Source organism: Budorcas taxicolor, chromosome 3, assembly GCF_023091745.1.
Source record: "Budorcas taxicolor isolate Tak-1 chromosome 3, Takin1.1, whole genome shotgun sequence".
NCBI classification, from domain to species: Eukaryota; Metazoa; Chordata; class Mammalia; order Artiodactyla; family Bovidae; genus Budorcas; species Budorcas taxicolor.
Window position 1 is genome coordinate 2,741,481 of NC_068912.1, and position 22,255 is coordinate 2,763,735.

The window sequence follows — 22,255 nt, forward strand, 5'->3', positions numbered from 1 at the left end:
CTGGCAACCTGTTGCGAAGAACTGACCCATTGGAGAAGACCCTGATGCTGGGAAAGATTGAGGGCAGGAGGAGAAGGGGACAACAGAGGATGAGATGGTTGGATGGCATCACCAACTCGATGGACATGAGTTTGAACAAGCTCTGGGAGTTGGTGATGAACAGGGAAGCCTGGCATGTTGCAGTCCATGGGGTCGCAAAGAGTTGGACACGACTGAACAATTGAACTGAGCTGAACTTCAAACTATATTTAAGATCCAAGCACCACATTATGTCTCCACTGCCACTATCCTGGTCAAAATCACCATCATTTTCCACCTGAATTAGCAAGAACCTCCTCCCTGGCCTGCCTGTTTCTGCTTTCCCAGCTCCTTTCCCAGCTGTTCTCAACACAACAGCCAACGTGATTGGAGCATGCCACTGCTCTGCTGAAAACTTCCCAGTGGCTCCCACCTCAGTTAAAGTCAGAGCTATGGTCCAGACAATGGCGTTTTAAATTCTTATTGATCTGGTGCAGCATTCACTCTCTGACATCATGTCCCTGTACTCTTTCTTCTACTCTCACCACATGGACCTGTCTGGTACACACCTGCCTCAAGTTCTTTGCACTGTTTTCTTCCTTTTATACAATCTGCATTCCTCAGTTATTTGCATCACTTTCTCAATGCCTTGGGGTATCTATTCCAGTGCTATTTTCTTGCTGAAGACTTACCTGACCACTTCAACTAGCCTTGCATGACAAGCCCGTCTCTCCAACCACCAACCTTTTGCCCTTCCTGGTAATTGTTTCTCTTCATAGTTATTACCTTCCACATATTTATCCTTTTTTGTGTCTCTCTCCATCTACTACCATGTATACTCCAAGGGGACAAACATTTTGATCTGTTTAATACTCTGCTGAGCCTCTGCCACAAAAGTCATGCTCAGTAGATATTTCTTGAATGAATACTGATTGAATTAATACAGGAATATTTAAACCTCTAATATGCTAATAACTAACAGACCACTTTTGACCAATTTTATCTTTCTCTTTCTTCTTGTGCATTTGGAAACAGACATAAGAATGGAAAGTGGGGGAATCCAGCATCTCCTGAGAAGCCCAAAGGAGTCTCAGGTTCAGCCCTCTTTGAGGAAACGGGATACACATTCTGCTTCTAGAGGTAAGAAGGAGCTCTTGTGCAGGTAAATCATTGCTGCATGATTCCTTATATTCAGAGTGCTTAAGCTTCCAAATAGTAAGTAGCACTGCAGTATCTTGTAAGATATGTAGTGACACTAGCACTTAGCTATTTGTAGTCATCCTGTTATGTTATATTTATCTATATATATATGTATATATATGGGGCTTTCCTGGTGGCTCAGTGGTAGAGAATCTGCCTGCAATGCAGGAGATACAGGAGAAGCAGGTTCAACCCTTGGGTTGGGAAGATCATTGGAGGGGTGTATGGCAACCCACTCCAGTTTCTTGCCTGGAGAATACCATGGACAGAGGAACTTGGCAGGCTATTGTTCATAGGGTCACAAAGAGTCAGACATGACTGAAGCAACTTAGCACTCACTCATAAATATATATATATTCAGAAATAAAGCAAAATCTTAATATATTTCTGTATCTTTGCTCTTACTAATTACTTCACACTATTAAAATGTATCACCTTCCTCTTAAATAGCCCAAAACTGGTGGTGATAGGATATTTTAGTATTTTTTATTTTCAATTTTATAAATGTATTATTTGAACTAACTTGAAAGAACTTGTATTACTTTATAATCAGAAAATATAATATTTATTATGAAACTAAGGTGACTTTCAGAATTATAAACTCTCTCCAAAAATAATAATGGCTACAGTGATAGTATCTCACAACACCAGTGCCTTAGAATTCAATAACACATACCTGGAAATTTCTGAAGTGGCATGAAGGGATTGGTAAAAAGGCCACTACACACCATAATCCCATCAAAGACATAGGATTCCTGTTTTCCTTCAGCCTGCACCACAACATCCCACTGTCCCGTGAAAGAGAAATCAGAGTGCTTCTTCACACTGCACACCTTCGACTGGGAATGAGAAAAAAGACTCATGACCACTCTTCCCTGATGCCCTCAAGAACTCTTGACCTCAGTGAATAAAGTAGACGGCAGGTACTCTCATCTGGGCTTTCACTAAAGTGCTCAAGTATAACTGGTCTCCCAAAAGGAATTTTTAAGGTGAGATTAGCTCAATTTGTTCAGACTACAGTCCTCAGGGTAGCTAGGAGTGATTCCACACCAGGTGTACAGTTTGGCATTTCAGTCAGTCTCCCATATTTTCTCCTGAAGGAGACTTCCATGGAGATGTATGTAAAGCCCACGGCTTTGGCCTGGCTTTGGGCTCTAACAAGAGACTTCCTTGTATGCTAGGTATTCTCTGTCCCACTTACCAGAAACCAGATGTGCTTCAAAAGGTGAAAGTGTTTGACATACATACGGAGATACGCCATGATTTTGGAATTGTGCAAGTAGTTGGGAAAGTGGTCAGGGAAAGGGTAATCACTGTAGGCCATCATTTCCTTTGAAGTGTTGCTGATGACAGACTTATAGACACTTGGCCTGCCTCCTTCCGTCTTCTCCTACCAAGAAAACAAAGGACACCTGCTAAAGTATATCAACTTTAACAACAGATCAAACTATGAGTCTTCTTCAAAATGAAGAGCATTGTTATATTAAGGAATTCCACAATGTTAAAACATTCATATACAAAATTATCCCTTTTGATAAGGACAATCTCTAAATATGACCAGGCTGGTGAAATGAAAGCTTTATATGGGCATCACCTAGTGAAATCAGATGACATATTGTGGTATTTGAGGGCATTCTGTCATAGTCCTTGAGATGTATCATTGCATGGCTCCAGCAAGGAAATTGACATTGTCATTTCTCTGAATCTATTTCTTCACTTCTAAGTAGGTACTTGTCTATGTCACAGAGTTGTTGTGGAGACCAAAGAATACACATAAAATGCTAGGAAAACCTTGCAGGGGAAAGCAATTATCAATGCATGCTTTGTTATAGGACTTATAGAAATTGCATGTATAGGGTGAAAAGGACATCAGACTGGAAGATTGGAGATTTTCTTGAGATGTATCTGTATTAGACATGGTCCATCCAGGAATAAAACAGGGAATGTAATGCAGAGAATTGGTAACATAGGTAATGAGAAACCCAAAAAGCCAACGAGGTATTGGTGAAACGTTCCAGAGGTTAGCAAAGGCAAGCAGCCAGTACCACATCTAGGCTAGACCTAGCCAACTAACAGTTGGTATCTTTTGACCTACCTCCTTTTCCCTCCATGGTAACATTGAAGACCATGTGGTCCAGGAGTATAACTATAAGCTGAAGAAGAGCACTTTAATATGCCTATCTAGTGGCTAGTTTTAGTCACTCAGTCGTGTTCAACTCTTTGCAATCCCGTGGACTGTAGCCCACCAGACTCCTCTGTTAATGGGATTTTCCAGGCAAGAATACTGGAGTGGGTTGCAATTTCCTTCTCCAGGGGATCTCCCCAATCCAGATATTGAACCCATGCTTCCCTTATTGCAGACAGATTCTTTACCACCTGAACCACCAGGGAATATACCCATGATGCAGGCCAAATACTATCACTGTGCTCAGCTTTCGAGATTTCAGCTTTGTCCTGAAATTTTAGAGTTGGTGTTAGTTGCCCTGGCTGTACATACATACTCTTGGGCTCAAGATAAAAATCTAAAGTTCATGTATTAGCATATATGTGATAACTGAAGCCGCAGAGGGCTAGGAAGGTATCCTAAAGAACACATAAAAAGTTAAAAAAGAAAAAATAGAAGAGTAAGAAGAGAGCTATAATTAGCAACATGAAAAATACTGAGAAGGAAAATCAGAAAAGCAACAGAGTGAAATCACAGAAACTAGGGACAAGTGTTTTAAAAAGGAGCTGATTTTTAACATCATTGGATCCCCTTGAGAAATCGATACAATTCTGGACAGAAAGTCCATTCAGTTTGTCCATTTTATTGGTAACAGCGGTAAGAGCAGTTTTGGGGAAGTGCCAGGATGTCTATCATGTGGTGATGGTGGAGATGAAGGAAGAGCAAGCACACAAGTCTCCTTCAAGGAGCTAGAGTCTGAAAGCAAATGAGATAGATTGAACCTTATCCTTGTGCAGGAGAAGGGAATTAAGTCACAGGTATTTTGTTGTTCAATCACTCAGTCATGTCTGATTCTTTGTGATGCCATAGACTGCAGCACACTAGGCCTCCCTATGCTTCACTGTCTCCTGGAGCTTGCTCAAACTCATGTCCATTGAGTCAGTGATGCCATCCAACCATCTCGTCATCTGTCACTCCTTTCTCCTCCTGCCTTCAACCTTTCCCAGCATCAGCGTCTTTTCTAAAGAGTCAGCTCTTTGCATCAGGTGGCCAACATAGTGGAGTTTCAGCTTCAGCATCAGTCCTTCCAATGAATATTCAGGACTGATTTCCTTTAGGATTGACTGGATTGATCCTCTTGCTGTCCAAAGGACTCTCAAGAGCCTTCTCCAACACCACAGTTCAAAACATCAATTCTTTGGTGCTCAGCCTTCCTTATGGTCCAACTCTCACATCTGTACATGACTACTGGAAAAATCATAGCTTTGACTATAAGGATCTTTGTTGGCAAAGTAATGCCTCTGCTTTTTAATATTCTGTCTGCTTTGGTCATAGCTTTTCTTCAAAAGAGCAGTAGTTGAAAGCTAAATTAGTGCTGTAGTCCTTGCATTCTTATTTCCCAGATATGAAAAAATGTCATTAGAAGTATATAGTATATAGAAGTATAAGCATATTCAAACTTACCTCATATCTCCACAGCCCTCCAATGTCATTGCTTTCTTCAAAACAGATGGGTTCCAGTCCCTCCTCCAGACAGATCTTAATGGCACCTAATCCACTGACTCCAGCACCAATCACCATAATCCTTTTTCCTTGCATCATGTCTTGTATCAGAAAACAGCATAAAATCAGATTTTTATTTCCATATATTTTTTTTCTATCACATAAAGTTAGTTTTTCTCTAAAATTGCTAGTAAATGCATTGAAGGTATATCTTGTTCAAAGCATATATGCCTTTCAAAGGAGCATCCAGTGCCAGAAAATCTTAGTTCTCTCAAGCTTTCTTGTTTTCAGGTACAAAGGGAAAAAAAAAATATTTTGTAAACGGTTTGATTCCTAAAATTTTTCTGATCATATGAGCTCACATTTTTACGTTTCTTTTTTGATAGTTTCCTTATACCTAATACATTTGCACTTACTCTCAAAAACCTCTTCATTCATAAATTTTGCCCATACTTTTCTTCCTTCCCATTATGATTTATTACATAATTAAAATACTTCCCACTGCTATATAATAAGATCATGTTGTTTATGTACTCTATATATAATAGTTTGCACCTGTTAGTTCCAAACTCCCAACCCAATTCTTTCCTGCCTGGCCCTCCCTTTGGTGACCACAAATCTTTTCTCCATGTCTGTGGGTCTGTTTCTGTTTCACAGATAAGATCACTTGTGTCATATTTGTGTCACATATAAGTTATACTTTGGTATTTTTCTTTCTTTTTCTGAATTACTTCAGTTAGTATGATAATCTCTATATCCACTCATTTAGCTTCAGATGGCACGTGCCATTTTATTTTATGGCCAAGTAATATTCCCCTATATAAATATACTACATCTTTATCCATTTATCTGTTGATGGACATTTAGGTTGCTCCCATATCCTGGCTACTGCAAATATTGCTTCTATAAACATAAGGGTGTATGTATCTTTTTTTTTGTATTTTTTTTAATTTTTATTTTAACTTTATTTTACTTTACAATATGTATCTTTTTGAATTATATTACAAACAGGCTTTTAATTCCTTCCACTACTACTATCTGTTTATAGGAACAGTTATGTAAGGTACTTTGGCACATTTTACCTTTATTTAAGCTAGAGAATCCCTATTTTTGCCTCATGATACAGTTTGAAGTGGGGAAAACAATAAAACCCCAACAGATTTCATCATAAAAGTATCGTTCATAACACTCTTCTTGAGGTAGAGTGTGAGCTATGTAAAAGTTGGGCATCTGCAGAAAAGTAGTCTGATTGCCTTTACACCAGAGATTAATATTGTGCCATTCATTCATTCAATAGATATCAACTGGCTGCCTAGTATATACCAGACACTACTTTCGTGGGGCAGATATAGCATTGAACAGATCAGACACAGTTCTTTAAAAGCATTCTAATGAGGTAGAGACCAAACAATTAAGCAAATAAGTAGTAAGATGACACATTTATGTAGAAAAATTAAGGAGCATACAGTCTATAGAAAATAGAGGAGCCAGGGTATTATTTCATACAGGACGGTCAGAGAAAGACTCAAGAATGACCTTTAAGCAGGGAGTAAAGAACCAAGACAAAAGTAAAGAAGCTGGGAATCAACCTTCTTGACTTCAGACTGTACTTCAAAACTACAGTCATCAAGGCAGTATGGTACTGGTGCAAAGATAGAAATATAGATCAATGGAACAAAATAGAAAGTCCAGAAATAAATCCATGCACCTATGGACACCTTATCTTTGACAAAGGAGGCAAAAATATACAATGGAGAAAAGACAGTCTCTTCAACAAGTGGTGCTGAGGAAACTGTTCAACTACCTGTAAAAGAGTGAATCTAGAACATTTTTAAACATCATATATAAAAATAAACTTAAAATGAATTAAAGATCTAAATGTAAGACTAGACACTATAAAACTCTTAGAGGAAAACATAGGCAAAACACTCTCTGATATAAATCACAGCAAGATCCTCTATGACCCACCTCCCAAAGTAATGGAAATAAAAACAGAAATAAACAAATGGGACCTAATTAAATTTAAAAGCTTTTGCACAACAAGGAAACTATATGCAAGGTGAAAAGGCAGCCCTCAGAATGGGAGAAAACAACAGCAAATAAAACAACAGACAATAATTAATTTCCAAAATATATAAGCAACCCATGCAGCTCAATACCAGAAAAAAGAAACAGCCCAATCAAAAAGTGGGTAAAAGACTTAAACAAACATTTCTCCAAAGAAGACATTTGGATGGATAATAAACACATGAAAAGATGCTCAACACCATTCACTATTAGAGAAAAGCAAATCAAAACCACAATGAGGCATCATCTTACATCAGTCAGAGGGCCATCATCAAAAAGTCTACAAACAATAAATGCTGGAGTGAGCATGGAGGAAAGGGAACCCTCTTACACTGTTGGTGGGAATGAAAACTGGTACAGCCACTATGGAGAACAGTGCAGAGATTCCTTAAAAAACATATGACCCAGTAACCCCTCTCCTGGGCATATACTCCAAAGGAAACCAGAACTGAAAGAGACACCTGTACTCCAATGTTCACTGCAGCACAGTTTACAATAGCTAGGACATGGAAGCAACCTAGATGTCCATTGGCAGATGAATGGATAAGGAAGTTGTTGTACATATACACAATGGAGTATTACTCAGCTATAAAAAGGAACACATTTGAGGCAGTTCTAATGAGGTGGATGAACCTACAGCCTATTATACAGAATGAAGTAAGTCAGAAAGAGAAAGACAAATACTGTATATTAATGCATATATATAGAATCTAGAAGGAGGATACTGATGATAGTACATACAGGGCAGCAAAGGAGACACAGAGGTAAAGAACAGACTTTTGGACTCAGTGGGAGAAGATGAGGGCAGGATAATTTGAGAAAATAGCACTGAAACTATATATTACCATATGTAAAGTAGATGAACAGTGCAAATTCAATACATGAAACAGGGCACCCAAAGCTGGTGCTTTGTGACAATCTAGAGGGAAAGGATGAGACAGGAGGGGAGGAAGGGGTAGGATGTGGGAGGGGAATTTCAGGATGGGGGTTACACATGTATACATATGGCCAATTAATGCTGATATATGCCCCAAACCATCACAATATTATAATGTAATTATCCTCCAATTAAACTAAATTATTTTTAAAAAGAACCAAGACATGTGATATCTGAGAGAGAATTCCAAGCAGAGAGTCTGAGACAGGCACTTAGACTTTTTGAAGAAGGAAGGAAAGCCTTATGACTAATACCAAAAGGATATAAGGGGTATAATGAGGTTGGACAGGGAGTATTAGTTACAAGTATCAGAGGCAGTACCAGTATCAGAGGTCAGATTGGACAGGGTAATTTTTCAAAGGATGGAGCAAAGAATATATTTGGTGTTCAGAAATGCAACTTACCTGTAAGTACCTCTGATGACACTGCTTCTCTTTCCACTCTCTATTCAACACCATAATGTTTTATTCTCTACCACTTAACAGAACCAAAAAGTAATAGTGTTTTCTCAAGGAATGTCTCCTTACCTTATGATGTGGTGATTTCTTCCCCGTATCTCTGCTCTCTACTTTGAATTGAAGGAGAAACTGAGTAGTGTTCTGTAATTTATAAGTTTCAATTATAGTGTATTAGAGTAGCTATTAAAATATGATTATTTTTCTATTTAGAGTTCCTTGGTAAGTTCTTTTAATTTAAGCAAACATGTATGTAGGTCAGGAAGCAACAGTTAGAACTGGACATGGAACAACAGACCGGTTCCAAATAGGAAAAGGAGTACATCAAGGCTGTGTATTGTCACCCTGCATATTTAACTTATATGCAGAGTACATCATGAGAAACTCTGGGCTGGAGGAACCACAAGCTGGAATCAAGATTGCTAGGAGAAATATCAATAAGCTTATATGCAGATGACACCACCCTTATGGCAGAAAGTGAAGAAGAGCTAAAGAGCCTCTTGAGGAAAGTGAAAGAGGAGACTGAAAAAGTTGGCTTAAAGCTCAACATTCAGAAAACTAAGATCATGGCATCCAGTCCCATCACTTCATGGCAAATAGAGGGGGAAACAGTGGAAACACTGACTGACTTTGTTTTTTGGGGGGGCTCTAAAATCACTGCAGATTGTGATTGCAGCCATGAAATTAAAATACACTTGGAAGGAAAGTTATGACCAAGCTAGATAGCATATTAAAAAGCAGAGGCATTACTTTTTCAACAAATGTCTGTCTAGTCAAGGCTATGGTTTTTCCAGTAGTCATGTATGGATGTGAGAGTTGGGCTATAATGAAAGCTGAGCACTGAAGAATTGGTGCTTTTGAACTGTGGTGTTGGAGAAGACTCTTGAGAGTCCCTTGACTGCAAGGAGATTCAACCAGTCCATCCTAAAGGAGATCAGTCCTGGGTGTTCATTGGAAGGACTGATGTTGAAGCTGAAACTCCAATACTTTGGTCACCTGATGTGAAGAGCTGACTCATTTGAAAAGACCCTGATGCTAGGAAAGGTTGAGGGCAGGAGGAGGAGGGGACAACAGATGAGATGGTTAGATGGCATCACCAACTCAAGGGACATGGGTTTGGGTAGACTCCAGCAGTTGGTGATGAGCAGGGAGGTCTGGCGTGCTGGAGTTCATGGGGTCGCAAAGAGTCGGACACAACTGAGCGACTGAACTGAATTGAATCCTGTACCACTGATGTTTTGCTACTCCTTGCAAATGTATCCAGAGGCAATGAGTTTACCCTGTAGGGAACAAGGTATAAAGAAGGTTGAGAAGTGCTTGCAAACGAGACTCTCAACCAGGGCTGAACATTCTTGCAAACGAGATGTTCTGCCCAGTGTAGGGAACTAGGTTTAAGGAAGGTTGAGAAGTGCTTGCAAACGAGACTCTCAACCAGGGCTGAACATTCTTGCAAACGAGATGTTCAGCTAAGAATCCTGTTTGTTCCCGTGGGAAAAGAACATTTCTTGCACACAAGGATGTTTCTCTGATTCCTCAAAAGGAACAGACCCTGGGACAAAATGGATTCTAAGCTGATAAAAAAGTTCCCCAAAACACAGTCTTAGCTGCAGTAAATAAGTCAAGGTAAAGGTTATCTCGCCCTGCGCCTGCGCACTGTATAGTCTCTGAATCATAGTGCTTGGCAGCTTGCCCTGTAGCTTGTTGTGCTAGAGATATAAAATAATGTAGCTGTAAGAAACAAGTGTTAAAATATAAAGATTTAAACCACTCTGCAGTGTTGGTGTTTCATTCCGTCTCCAGCATTACCCAATGACAACAGCAATGACTAAATAATCCCTCTGAGTACTACAGTTAATGCATAGCATAGGTATTCCAAGTACTTAGCAGAATTATAGAGTCAGCCAACACCCTGGACCACACAAAAGCAGAACAAACCTACATTAGCAAGAAAAATGAATCACAGAAATACATGGAGAAAACATTGCACTTATTAACTTGAAACTTAGACCCAAATATGCACTGTCCATTTTTAAATGCCAAAGCTACTATGCTTCCACTAAGATATATACATTTTTTTGGAAAAATTACCTTTCAAATGTCGAAAATGTCTACTCAGATACTTTTCTTGAGGGTATTTAGATTTCTTGGCTGTTGAATGAAAAACTATTAGCACATAGGATTTGTGTTTAGTACATAATAGGTGTGTCTTTGATCATTTATATCCCCTCAATCCTCCAGGAGCTCCCTTTAAATTCTAGTTTCTAATCATGGCTGTCCATTTATCCTCTCATCTGAAATAAATCCAGATAAAATGTCAGTGAGCCAAATCCCTCTCCAAAGCTCTCTCCATATATGCAGATCACCCACTTCTGTCCCACTGGAAATGGTAATAACTTGCTCTTTTGGTAAATTCTTGATCTATTTTCCTCTTCTCTTGTGAACATTCTATACTAATTAGTTAGCCCTTTTCTTTCTTTTGCATATATAAAACACAAGCATATTCCTCTAATCATTCAACAATATGGCATAAAATAAAAATTTGGAAATACCTGTTAAGTTCCAAGGTCTTTGAGGAAATCCAGGTCATAAAACTAACCTGCAACAAGAGGAAAAATAAAAGCGGATTTGCTCTTGAAGTCTCCAGTGCTGAGGTAAGAAATGGGATCCAGAATGCTTCTCTCCTAAGGAGAGCACTGGCTTCTTCTTTGCTCTTTTCTATGCCGAGGTAGCCCACCAAGCTGTTTTTATAAGATGGCTAATTTGCAAAACCCCTCCCCGTGTCTCTCTCATTTTAACCTGGTTTTTAAAATTAGGGCTCTTGTAAAGAAACTGACACGTCATCAAATTTTTCTAAACAGTAATTGTGTTAGCCTCACAAAGTCTAATTAAATCAAAGGGATGATGAAGCCTGGATGAGCAGCTCGGAAACTGATCTATAGTGAAACTTGAAAAATATGGGGTAACATTTTGTCTCCTGAATGATAAAAATGAATGCAAATGCACTGCAGCTGATAGAGTCCTATCACCAAAGCTAGAATAGGGAATAGGAGCTATTAACCAAATCGATCCTCTGACATAGTTAACATTTTGCATTTTTATGACTATTTCTTTACGGTAATTTCCTACTGCAATGGCTGTCTCAAAAGGCATTTGAGGGACAATTTTTCAGATCTTCAACAGATTATCTCTTAGAAAGATTAAACAGTTTCATTATGATTAAAAATTTTTGAAGATATCTTTACCTTCTCCTTGCTAATTACAAAATATTCCATTTTCTTAATGGAATCTGCAATTCTCTGAACATCAACAAGTCTATGCTCTATACATATATTTTTGGTCCCTATGTGTTTCTTTGGCAAATTTGATGAATATCATTTCTACATTACCATTTTTTCTCCCAAACATTTTCAAATATTTTCTCTCATTTTATCATTAGTTTTTAAAAATTACATAGATTTTTTCTTCCATTTTGATCAAGTGATACATATTTTTTTCTCATTGTTGGTGGATATTTGTCATAGTCAGTTTTCTGTATCTCAAGATTTGTGAAATTATTCATATATATTGACTTTTTTCTTATGGTTTTATACTTTTACTTAAGTCTTTGGTATTTCCAGAGTTCAATTTTGACATAGTATAAGTCAATGCTTCAACTTGATCCTTTTCTTCAACAGTTCACTGGGTGACTTTGACCATTTTATTGAACAAATTCTTTCTCTATCATACTGGAAATGCCACCTTTATAAAATATGCAATACCTATACTTTTGGGTTTATTTCCTTCTCCAAGAATGTTTCTTTACATTCAGATATCAAAATCACACTGTTTAGTTATTGTTGCTTTAAAGGATATTGTATTTTGCAGCCTCCAACTGTTACTCTTCTGTTTTGATAATTTCTTCACTTTCTATCATTTATATTTCTCAATGAAACAAATCAGTTTTTCATAGTTACAACAGAATAACTTTATTAAACTCATCAGCTAATTATGGGATAATTGGCATCTTTATATTATGGAAATTTATTCACATTTTTTTTCCTATTGTAAACTCTCCTTTATACAATGTCACAAATTTTATTGTTGATTTCTAGTTGTGTGTCTGATTTTTATCAGCAATGCTAATTTTTCCATTGTAATTTTAAACTTACTTCTGGCATATTAGTTAATAGCTGTGTACATATATCAGTTACTTATATATTATACAGAAAACTATATATATGTTATTTTTAATAGTTCACATATGCACATATGATTTAAATCATTTTGACCAGCCCATTTTAAGTATTTCATAGATTCTCATGTCAGTCCACATTAAATAATTAAAGAATCAAAACAATAATACAATTCGGTTTCTCCCTTTCTGTTAAGTATCCCTCCTATTTACTGAGTTGTCTACAATTTTCAGAGCAGTAATGCTTGCTCTTGGTCTGAGGAAGATACGTTATAACTTATAAGGAAATAATTTTTCTCTTCATAAATTGTTCTGTGTGGGTATATGAGTGCATCCCTTGTGTCTGTGTGTTTAATTAGGAAACAATATTGATTTTATTGGATGTATTCCTGAATCTATTAAAATAATTATATACTTTTTAGATTTTTATCTATTGCTGTAATGGACTATATTAATAGATTTCTCCATTTGAATAATATTTGCATCCAGCATTAAATCTTACTTAGTCTTGATATATGAGTATTCAATAATGTTTTAAAACAATTTTTAAAACAATTTTTGCATTTAAAATTTTATCTAAGATTGTTCTACTGCTACTTTCTTTCTGCTGTCTTTGTCAAGGCTATGCTATCTTTGTTATCAGGGATATGAAAAGTTTTCATATTTACTTTATACTTTGGACAGTTAACATGGTATGATAATTATCTATTACATTTAAGGCCAATATCCTTCAATATAGGATATTATTAGGCTAATAACCATCTGATATGCTGTCAAAATAGGCTAATAACCGTCTGAGCCGTTATTTTCTTTTATTGTTTTAAACTCTTCATTTTTTTAAGCTTATATTTTTTCACATATCAATTCAGTTAATTATTCTTTTCATTGAAGATTCAAGCTTCAAACGATTCATCAGCTATTCATTATAATCTATGACTTTCAGATATCTGCTGATTTTAACTGTCCCTATGTTTCTTCTTAATCTTGTATTTTGTTCATTCACTTAATTTTACTTTGGGTTAATAGTATAGCTTCTCCAATCAGATCACAATGAGATAAGGAGATTATACCAGGATGTAAATCAATGCACAACTTCAACAGAAGCTTGCAACAACACCAAAAATTTAATGGATGTCAGCCATATCTTTATGTAATTTAGTTAACTTACATTTTTGCACGAACTCCTTGTCTCAGAGTGCATAAATTACAGTTGACTGAGAATACAACCACACTGAATTAGAGCTAGAGCCTTGTTTATTTTATTTTACTTTGCACTCCAAAAAATCAGTTTTGCAGTTTACTATCAAGTCTACAATTTTTGCTTTATTAATTCATGAATTTCTGCTTTTATTTTTGTTTCTTTTATTATGCTTTCCTTACATTTGATTTCTTGTTTCTTAACTTTTTAGTTACCTTATATATTTATGTATTTTTATCATCATTTATTCTTCTTTATGGTTAAAATCTCTCTTTAATCACTATTTTGGCATGTTCCCTATTACGTTTTAAGATATAATATTCCTATGCTCATTATTTTCTGAAATGCCCTGTAATTATGTAGATTTCTCTCCTTTTTTTTAACTTGAGCTGTTTGCCAGATCTTTTTTGAAATGTCATTTTGTTTTATTGTACTCTTAATTTCTACTTGTATTTATGCGGTTGTCAAAAAATACCCTAATGATTTCAATTGACTAATATTTATTGATACTTTCTTTGATATATAATATACGATGCATTTTACATGCATATATTATAGACACTGGAAGAGAAAGCATTTTCTAGCTGTTAAACTCAGTATAAATTTATTATCTTAATGTCCTTTTAAAATTTATCCCTATTATCTGTTAAGAAATAAAATCTTTTTTGGAGTGCTATCCATATATTTTTAGTCAGAGATTTTGCTTCACATATTTTGATTCTGTTCTTTATAATACAATTCTAATATACCACCACTGTGGATCAGGTTCCTTTTATATATTGTTAGGTATAAAATGACTTGTGAATCTTTTATACTGTTGCATGCATCATTTTATTTATTATTTTGAAATCGATTTTCTTTACATTTGTTCATATATTTTGCCCAAGTCTTTATTTATGCCCCTCCTTGGCTGTTTTATTATATTTTATGTGTTTGTGTGTGTGTGTGTTTTAACCTCTTGTAAGCAATAGATAGGGTTTTTTTTTTAAAAGTATTTTGATTTTAAAAACCTTAAAAGCAAAGCAAAATAAAACATAATCTATAATTCTCTATTGACCTTTCCAATTAGGCAGGGTAAGTCTATTCAGCACAATTTCACTTCTTTGAATTTCCCCTTGCCTTTCCCAGTATTTGTCTATATTTTTTAAAAATTTGGGCTGCTTTTTAAAATAGATTATAATTACTTTAGATAATCATCTCTTAAAGAATTATTAATGGCATTTTCATGCTTTGAGGGATGGATTTTAGAACAGTTATTTGGACTGGAACATTTTACTTGTTTCACTATTTGCTATTAATTCATCTGTACTGTGATTTCCTGGTGTTTTTTGTTCTTTATTTCAGCTGCTTTGAAAGTAATTTTGCTTTAATTCGAGTGATACCCACACAAAAGTATGTTGAAAATATACATATTATAGAGCACAGTGAGTTATCCCAAAGCAAATAACCTTATAATCAAATACCCAAAATACCCAAAGTGAATAACCTTATAATCATTATCTAGATCAAGGAATAAAAGAATTATGGATAGCAGAGCCTCCTTTCATGGCCCCTCAATCACTACCCCACTTTTCCCCCCAAAATGACTACATCTCAGTCTCTAAAACTGTGATCTAATAATAAATTAAATTAATATGTATTATTTTATATGGTGCTTCTTTCAGTCAACATTATGTGTTGAGATTGAATCTGTAGTTCATCGTTTTTCATTTCTATATAGAGTTTCAGAGTATGCCACAATTGGTTTATATGAACATTCTACTGTTTGAGTTGTTTCCAACTTGCAATTCTTATGAATAATGCTGTCATAAATACACATGTGTATGTATCTATAGTAAGAAAAAGGCTTCACTTCTGATTAGTATACACTTTGTCAACAAAGGTCTGTATAGTCAAGTTTATAGTTTTTCCAGTAGTCATGTATGGATGTGAGAATTGGACTATAATGTGAGAGTTGGACTATAAGCACCAAAGAATTGATGCTTTTGAACTGTGGTTTTGGAGAAGACTCTTGAGAGTCCTTTAGACTGTGAGGAGATTCAACCAGTCCATCCTAAAACAGATCAGTCTTGGGTGTTCTTTGGAAGGACTGATGTTGAAGCTGAAACTCCAGTACTTTGGCCACCTCATGCGAAGAGCTGACTCATTTGAAAAGACCCTGATGCTGGGAAAGATTGAGGGCAGGAGGAGAAGGGGACAACAGAGGATGAGATAGTTGGATGGCATCACCGACTCAATGGACATGGGTTTGAGTGAACTCCGGGAATTGGTGATGGACAGGAAAGCCTGGCATGCTACAGTTCATGGGGTAACAAAGAGTCAGATATGACTGAGCGACTGAACTGAACTGAATATATATTTCATTATGGTATACACCTAGTATAGATTTCATTTTTACTTTCTTGACTTTGCCTTTTGAAATGTGGTTGTTTTACATTTGTATTGTCTAACTTACTGATTTTTCCTTTATTGTTTGTGCTTTGGGCTTCCCTGATAGCTCAGTTGGTAAAGAATCTGCCTGCAATGCAGGAGACCTCAGTTTGATTCCAGGGTAAGGAAGATCTGCTGAGATAGACTACTCACTCCAGTATTCATGAACTTCCCTGTGGCTCAGCTAGTAAAGAATCCACCTGCAATGTGGGAGACCTGGGTGTGATCACTGGGTTAGGAAGTTGGGAAGATCCTCTGGAGAAGGGAAAGGCTACCTACTCCAGTATTCTGGCCTGGAGAATTCCATGGGGTCACAGAGTTAGAGACGACTGAGCGACTTTCACTCACACTTTGGTGTCATATCTAAGAAATTATTGCCCAATCCACAATGTGAATATTGACTCCCATATTTTTTAATATAAATTTATTTATTTTAATTGGAGGCTAATTACTTTACAGTATTGTATTGGTTTTGCCATACATTGACATGAATCCACAAAGGGTTTACATGTGTTCCCCATCCTGAACCTCCCTCCCACATCCCTCACCATCCCATCCCTCTGGGTCATCCCAGTGCACCAGCCCCAAGCACCCTATATCATGCATCGAACCTGGATGAGTGATTCATTTAACATATCATAATATACATGTTTCAATGCCATTCTCCCAAATCATCCCACCCTCACCCTCTCCCATAGAGTCCAAAGACTGTTCTATACATCTGTGTCTCTTTTGCTGTCTCACATATAGGGTGATTGTTACCATCTTTCTAAATTCCACATATATGCATTAGTATACTGTATTGGTGCTTTTCTTTCTGTCTTACTTCACTCTGTATAATGGGTTCCAGTTTCATCCACCTCATTAGAACTGATTCAAATGTGTTCTTTTTAATGGCTGAGTAATACTCCATTGTGTATATGTACCATAGCTTTCTTATCCATTCATCTGCTGATGGACATCTAGGTTGCTTCCATGTCCTGGCTATTATAAACAGTGTTGCGATGAACATTGGGGTACATGTGTCTCTTTCAATTCTGGTTTCCTTGGTGTGTATGCCCAGCAGTGGGATTGCTGGGTCATATGGCAGTTCTATTTCCACTTTTTAAAGGAATCTCCACATGGTTCTCCATAGTGGCTGTACTAGTTTGCATTCCCACCAACAGTGTAAGAAGGTTCCCTTTTCTCCACACCCTCTCCAGCATTTATTGGTTGTAGACTTTTGGATAGCAGCCATTCTGACTGGTGTGAAATCGTACCTTATTGAGGTTTTTATTTGCATTTCTCACTGCAGATGGTGATTGCAGCCATGAAATTAAAAGACGCTTACTCCTTGGAAGGAAAGTTATGACCAACCTAGATAGCATATTCAACAGCAGAGACATTACTTTGCCAACAAAGGTCTGTCTAGTCAATGCTATGGTTTTTCCAGTGGCCATGTATGGATGTGAGAGTTAGACTGTGAAGAAAGCTGAGCGCTGAAGAATTGATGCTTTTGAACTGTGGTGTTCGAGGAGACTCTTGAGAGTCCCTTGGACTGCAAGGAGATCCAGCCAGTCCATTCTAAAGGATATCAGTCCTGGGTGTTCTTTGGATTGACTGATGCTAAAGCTGAAACTCCAATACTTTGGCCACCTCATGCAAAGAGTTGACTTATTGGAAAAGACCCTGATGCTGGGAGGGATTGGGGATGGGAAGAGAAGGTGACGACAGAGGATGAGATGGCTGGATGGCATCACTGACTCGATGGGCATGAGTTTGTGTGAACTCCGGGAGTTGGTGATGGATCGGGAGGCCTGGCATGCTGCAATTCATGGGGTCGCAAAGAGTCGGACATGACTGAGCAACTGAACTGAATTGAACTGATGATGAGTGAGGTTGAGCATCTTTTCATGTGTTTGTTAGCCATCTGTATGTCTTCTTTGGAGAAATGTCTGTTTAGTTTTTTGGCCCATTTTTTGATTGGGTCATTTATTTTTTTGGAATTGAGCTGCAGGTGCTGCTTGTATATTTTTGAGATTAATTCTTTGTCAGTTGCTCCGTTTGCTATTTTCTCCCATTCTTAAGGCTGTCTTTTCACCTTGCTCATAGTTTCCTTTGTTGTGCAGAAGCTTTTAATTTTAATTAGGTCCCATTTATTTATTTTTGCTTTTATTTCCAATATTCTGGGAGGTGGGTCATAGAGGATCCTGCTGTGATTTATGTCAGAGTGTTTTGCTTATGTTCTCCTCTGGGAGTTTAATAGTTTCTGGTCTTACCTTTAGATCTTTAATCCATTTTGAGTTTATTTTTGTGTATGATGTTAGAAAGTGTTCTAGTTTCATTCTTTTACAAGTTGTTGACCAATTTTCCTAGCACCACTTGTTAAAGAGATTGTCTTTTCTCCATCATATAGTCTTACCTCTTTGTCAAAGATAAGGTATCCATAGGTGCGTGGATTTCTCTCTGGGCTTTCTATTTTGTTCCATTGATCTATATTTCTCTCTTTGTGCCAGTACCATACCGTCTTAATGACAGTGGCTTTATAGTTTAGCCTGAAGTCTGGCAGATTGATTCCACTAGTTCCATTCTTCTTTCTCAAGATTGCTTTGGCTTTGAGGTTTTTTTGTGTTTCCATAAAAGTTGTGAAATTATTTGTTCTAGTTCTGTGAAAAATACCATTGGTAGCTTGATAGGGATTGCATTGAATCTATAGATTGCTTTGGGTAGTATACTCATTTCACTATATTAATTCTTCTGATCCATGAACACGGTATATTTCTCCATCTATTAGTGTCCTCTTTGATTTCTTTCACCAGTGTTTTATAGTTTTCTATATATAGGTCTTTTGTTTCTTTAGGTAGATATATTTCTAAGTATTTTATTCCTTTCGTTGCAATGGTAAATGGAATTGCTTCCATAATTTCTCTTTCTATTTTCTCATTATTAGTGTATAGGAATGCAAGGGATTTCTGTGTGTTGATTTTATATCCTGCCACTTTACTATATTCATTGATTAGCTCTAGTAATTTTCTGGTGGAGTCTTTAGGGTTTTTTATGTAGAGGATCATGTCATCTGCAAACAGTGAGAGTTTTACTTCTTTCCAATTTGGATTCCTTTCATTTCTTTTTCTGCTCTGATTGCTGTGGCCAAAACTTCCGGAACTATGTTGAATAGTAGTGGTGAGAGTGGGCACACTTGCCTTGTTCCTGACTTCTGGGAAAATGCTTTCAATTTTTCACCATTGAGGATAATGTTTGCGTGGGTTTGTCACATATAGCTTTTATTATGTTGAGGTGTATTCCTTCTATTCCTGCTTTCTAGAGGTTTTTTTTTGTCATAAATAGATGCTGAATTTTGTCAAAGGCTTTCTCTGCATCTATTAAGATAATCATATGATTTTTATTTTTCAGTTTGTTAATGTGATGTATTACATTGATTGATTTGGACTTACTGAAGAATCCTTGCATCCCTGGGATAAAGTCCACTTGGTCATAATGTATGATCTTTTTAACATGTTTTTGGATTCTGTTTGCTAGAATTTTGTTAAGGATTTTTGCATCTGTGTTCATCAGTGATATTGGCCTGTAGATTTCTTTTTTTGTGGCATCTTTGTCAGGTTTTGGTATTAGGGTGATGGTGGCCTCATAGAATGAGTTTGGAAGTTTACTTTCCTCTGCAATTTTCTGGAAGAGTTTGAGTAGGATAGGTGTTAGCCCTTCTATCAAATTTTGATAGAACTCAGCTGTGAAGCCATCTGGACCTGGGCTTTTGTTTGCTGGAAGATTTCTGATTACAGTTTCAATTTGCGTGCTTGTGATGGGTCTGTTAAGATTTTCTGTTTCTTCCTGGTTCAGTTTTGGAAAGTTGTACTTTTCTAAGAATTTGTTCATTTCTTCCAAGTTGTCCATTTTATTGGCATATAGTTGCTGATAGTAGTCTCTTGTGATCCTTTGTATTTCTGTGTTGTCTGTTGTGATCTCTCCATTTTCATTTCTAATTTTGTTGATTTGATTCTTCTCCCTTTGTTTCTTGATGAGTCTGGCTAATGGTTTGTCAATTTTATTTATCTTCCAAAGAACCAGCTTTTGTCTTTGTTGATTTTTTTATGGTCTCTTTTGTTTCTTTTGCATTTATTTCTCTCCCTAATTTTTAAGATTTCTTTCCTTTTATGAACCCTGGGCTTCTTCATTTCTTCCTTTTCTAGTTGCTTTAGGTGTAGAGTTAGGTTATTTATTTGACTTTTTTCTTGTTTCCTGAGGTATGCCTGTATTGCTATGAACCTTCCCCTTAGCACTGCTTTTACAGTGTCCCACCGGTTTTTGGATTGTTGTGTTTTCATTTTCATTTATTTCTATGCATATTTTGATTTCTTTTTTTATTTCTTCTGTGATATGTTGGTTATTCAGCACCATGTTGTTCAGCCTCCATATGTTGGAATTCTTAATAGTTTTTCTCCTGTAATTGAGATCTAATCTTACTGCATTGTGGTCAGAAAAGATACTTGGAATGATTTCAATATTTTTGAATTTACCAAGGCTAGATTTATGGTCCATGATGTGATCTATCCTGGAGAAGGTTCCATGTGCACTTGAGAAAATGGTGAAATTCATTGTTTTGGGGTGAAATGTCCTATAAATATCAATTAGGTCTAATTGGTCTATTGTATCATTTGAAGTGTGTGTTTCCTTGTTAATTTCCTGTTTAATTTATCTATCCATTGGTGTGAGTGGGTATTAAAGTCTCCCACTATTATTGTGTTATTGTTAATTTCCCCTTTCATACTTGTTAGCATTTGTCTTACATGTTGCAGTGCTCCTATGTTGGATGCATATATATTTATAATTGTTATATCTTCTTTTTGGGTTGATCCTTCGATCATTATGTAGTGTCCTTCTTTGCCTCTTTTCACAGCCTTTGTTTTAAAGTCTATTTTATCTGATATGAGTATTTCTACTCCTGCTTTCTTTTGGTCTCTATTTGCGTGGAATATCTTTTTCCAGCCCTTCACTTTCAGTCTGTATGTGTCCCCTGTTTTGAGGCGGGTCTCTTGTAGACAACATATTTAAGGGTCTTGTTTTTGTATCCATTCAGCCAGTCTTTGTTTTTTGGTTGGGGCATTCAACCCATTTGCACTTAAGGTAATTTTTGATAAGTATGACCCCGTTGCCATTTACTTTATTGTTTTGAGTTCGAGTTTATACACCCTCTTTGTGTTTCCTGTCTAGAGAAGATCCTTTAGCATTTGTTGGAGAGCTGGTTTGGTGGTGCTGAATTCTCTCAGCTTTTGCTGTCTGTAAAGCTTTTGATTTCTCCTTCATATCTGAATGAGATCCTTGCTGGGTACAGTAATCTGGGCTGTAGGTTATTTTAGTTCATCACTTTAAGTATGTCCTGCCATTCTCTCCTGGTCTGAAGAGTTTCTATTGAAAGATCAGCTGTTATCCGTATGGGAATCCCCTTGCATGTTATTTGTTGTTTTTCCCTTGCTACTTTTAATATTTGTTCTTTACGTTTGATCTTTGTTAATTTGATTAATATGTAGCTTGGGTTGTTTCGCCTTGGGTTTATCCTGTTTGGGACTCTCTGGGTTTCTTGGACTTGCATGACTATTTCCTTCCCTATTTTAGGGAAGTTTTCAACTATTATCTCCTCAAATATTTTCTCATGGTCTTTCTATTTGTCTTCTTCTTCTGGGACTTCTATGATTCGAATGTTGGGGTGTTTAACATTGACCCACAGGTCTCTGAGCAGGTTCTCATTTCTTTTAATTGTTTTTTCTTTTTTCCTCTTTGTTTCTTTTATTCCTACCATTCTATCTTCTACCTCATGTATACTATCCTCTGCCTCCGTTATTCTACTGTTGGTTCCCTCCAGAGTGTTTTTGATCTCATTTATTGCATTATTCATTATATATTGACTCTTTTTAAATTTCTTCTAGGTCCTTGTTAAACTTTTCTTGCGTCTTCTCAATCCTTGTCTCCAGGCTAGTTATCCATAACTCCATTTTGTTTTTAAGATTTTGGACCATTTTTACTATCATCATTTGGAATTCTTTATCGGGTAGATTCCCTATCTCTTCCTCTTTTGTTTGCTTTGGTGGGCATTTATCCTGTTCCTTTACCTGCTGGG

At 36.6% G+C, this 22,255-nt stretch overlaps 1 protein-coding gene across 1 annotated transcript in view; it reads right to left on the bottom strand.

The window, feature by feature from the left end:
* LOC128044780 (flavin-containing monooxygenase 5-like) overlaps positions 1 to 4,981 on the bottom strand; it is a 179,620-nt gene extending 174,639 nt beyond the window's left edge. Inside the window, exons 1-3 of the mRNA XM_052637201.1 lie at positions 4,847 to 4,981; positions 2,420 to 2,608; positions 1,895 to 2,057 (exon numbers count right to left, since the gene is read on the bottom strand). Of these exons, the coding sequence (XP_052493161.1) occupies positions 1,895 to 2,057; positions 2,420 to 2,608; positions 4,847 to 4,981 (487 nt within the window). The remainder of the gene's footprint in view (positions 1 to 1,894; positions 2,058 to 2,419; positions 2,609 to 4,846) is intronic.
* Between the last annotated feature and the right edge of the window lie 17,274 nt (positions 4,982 to 22,255).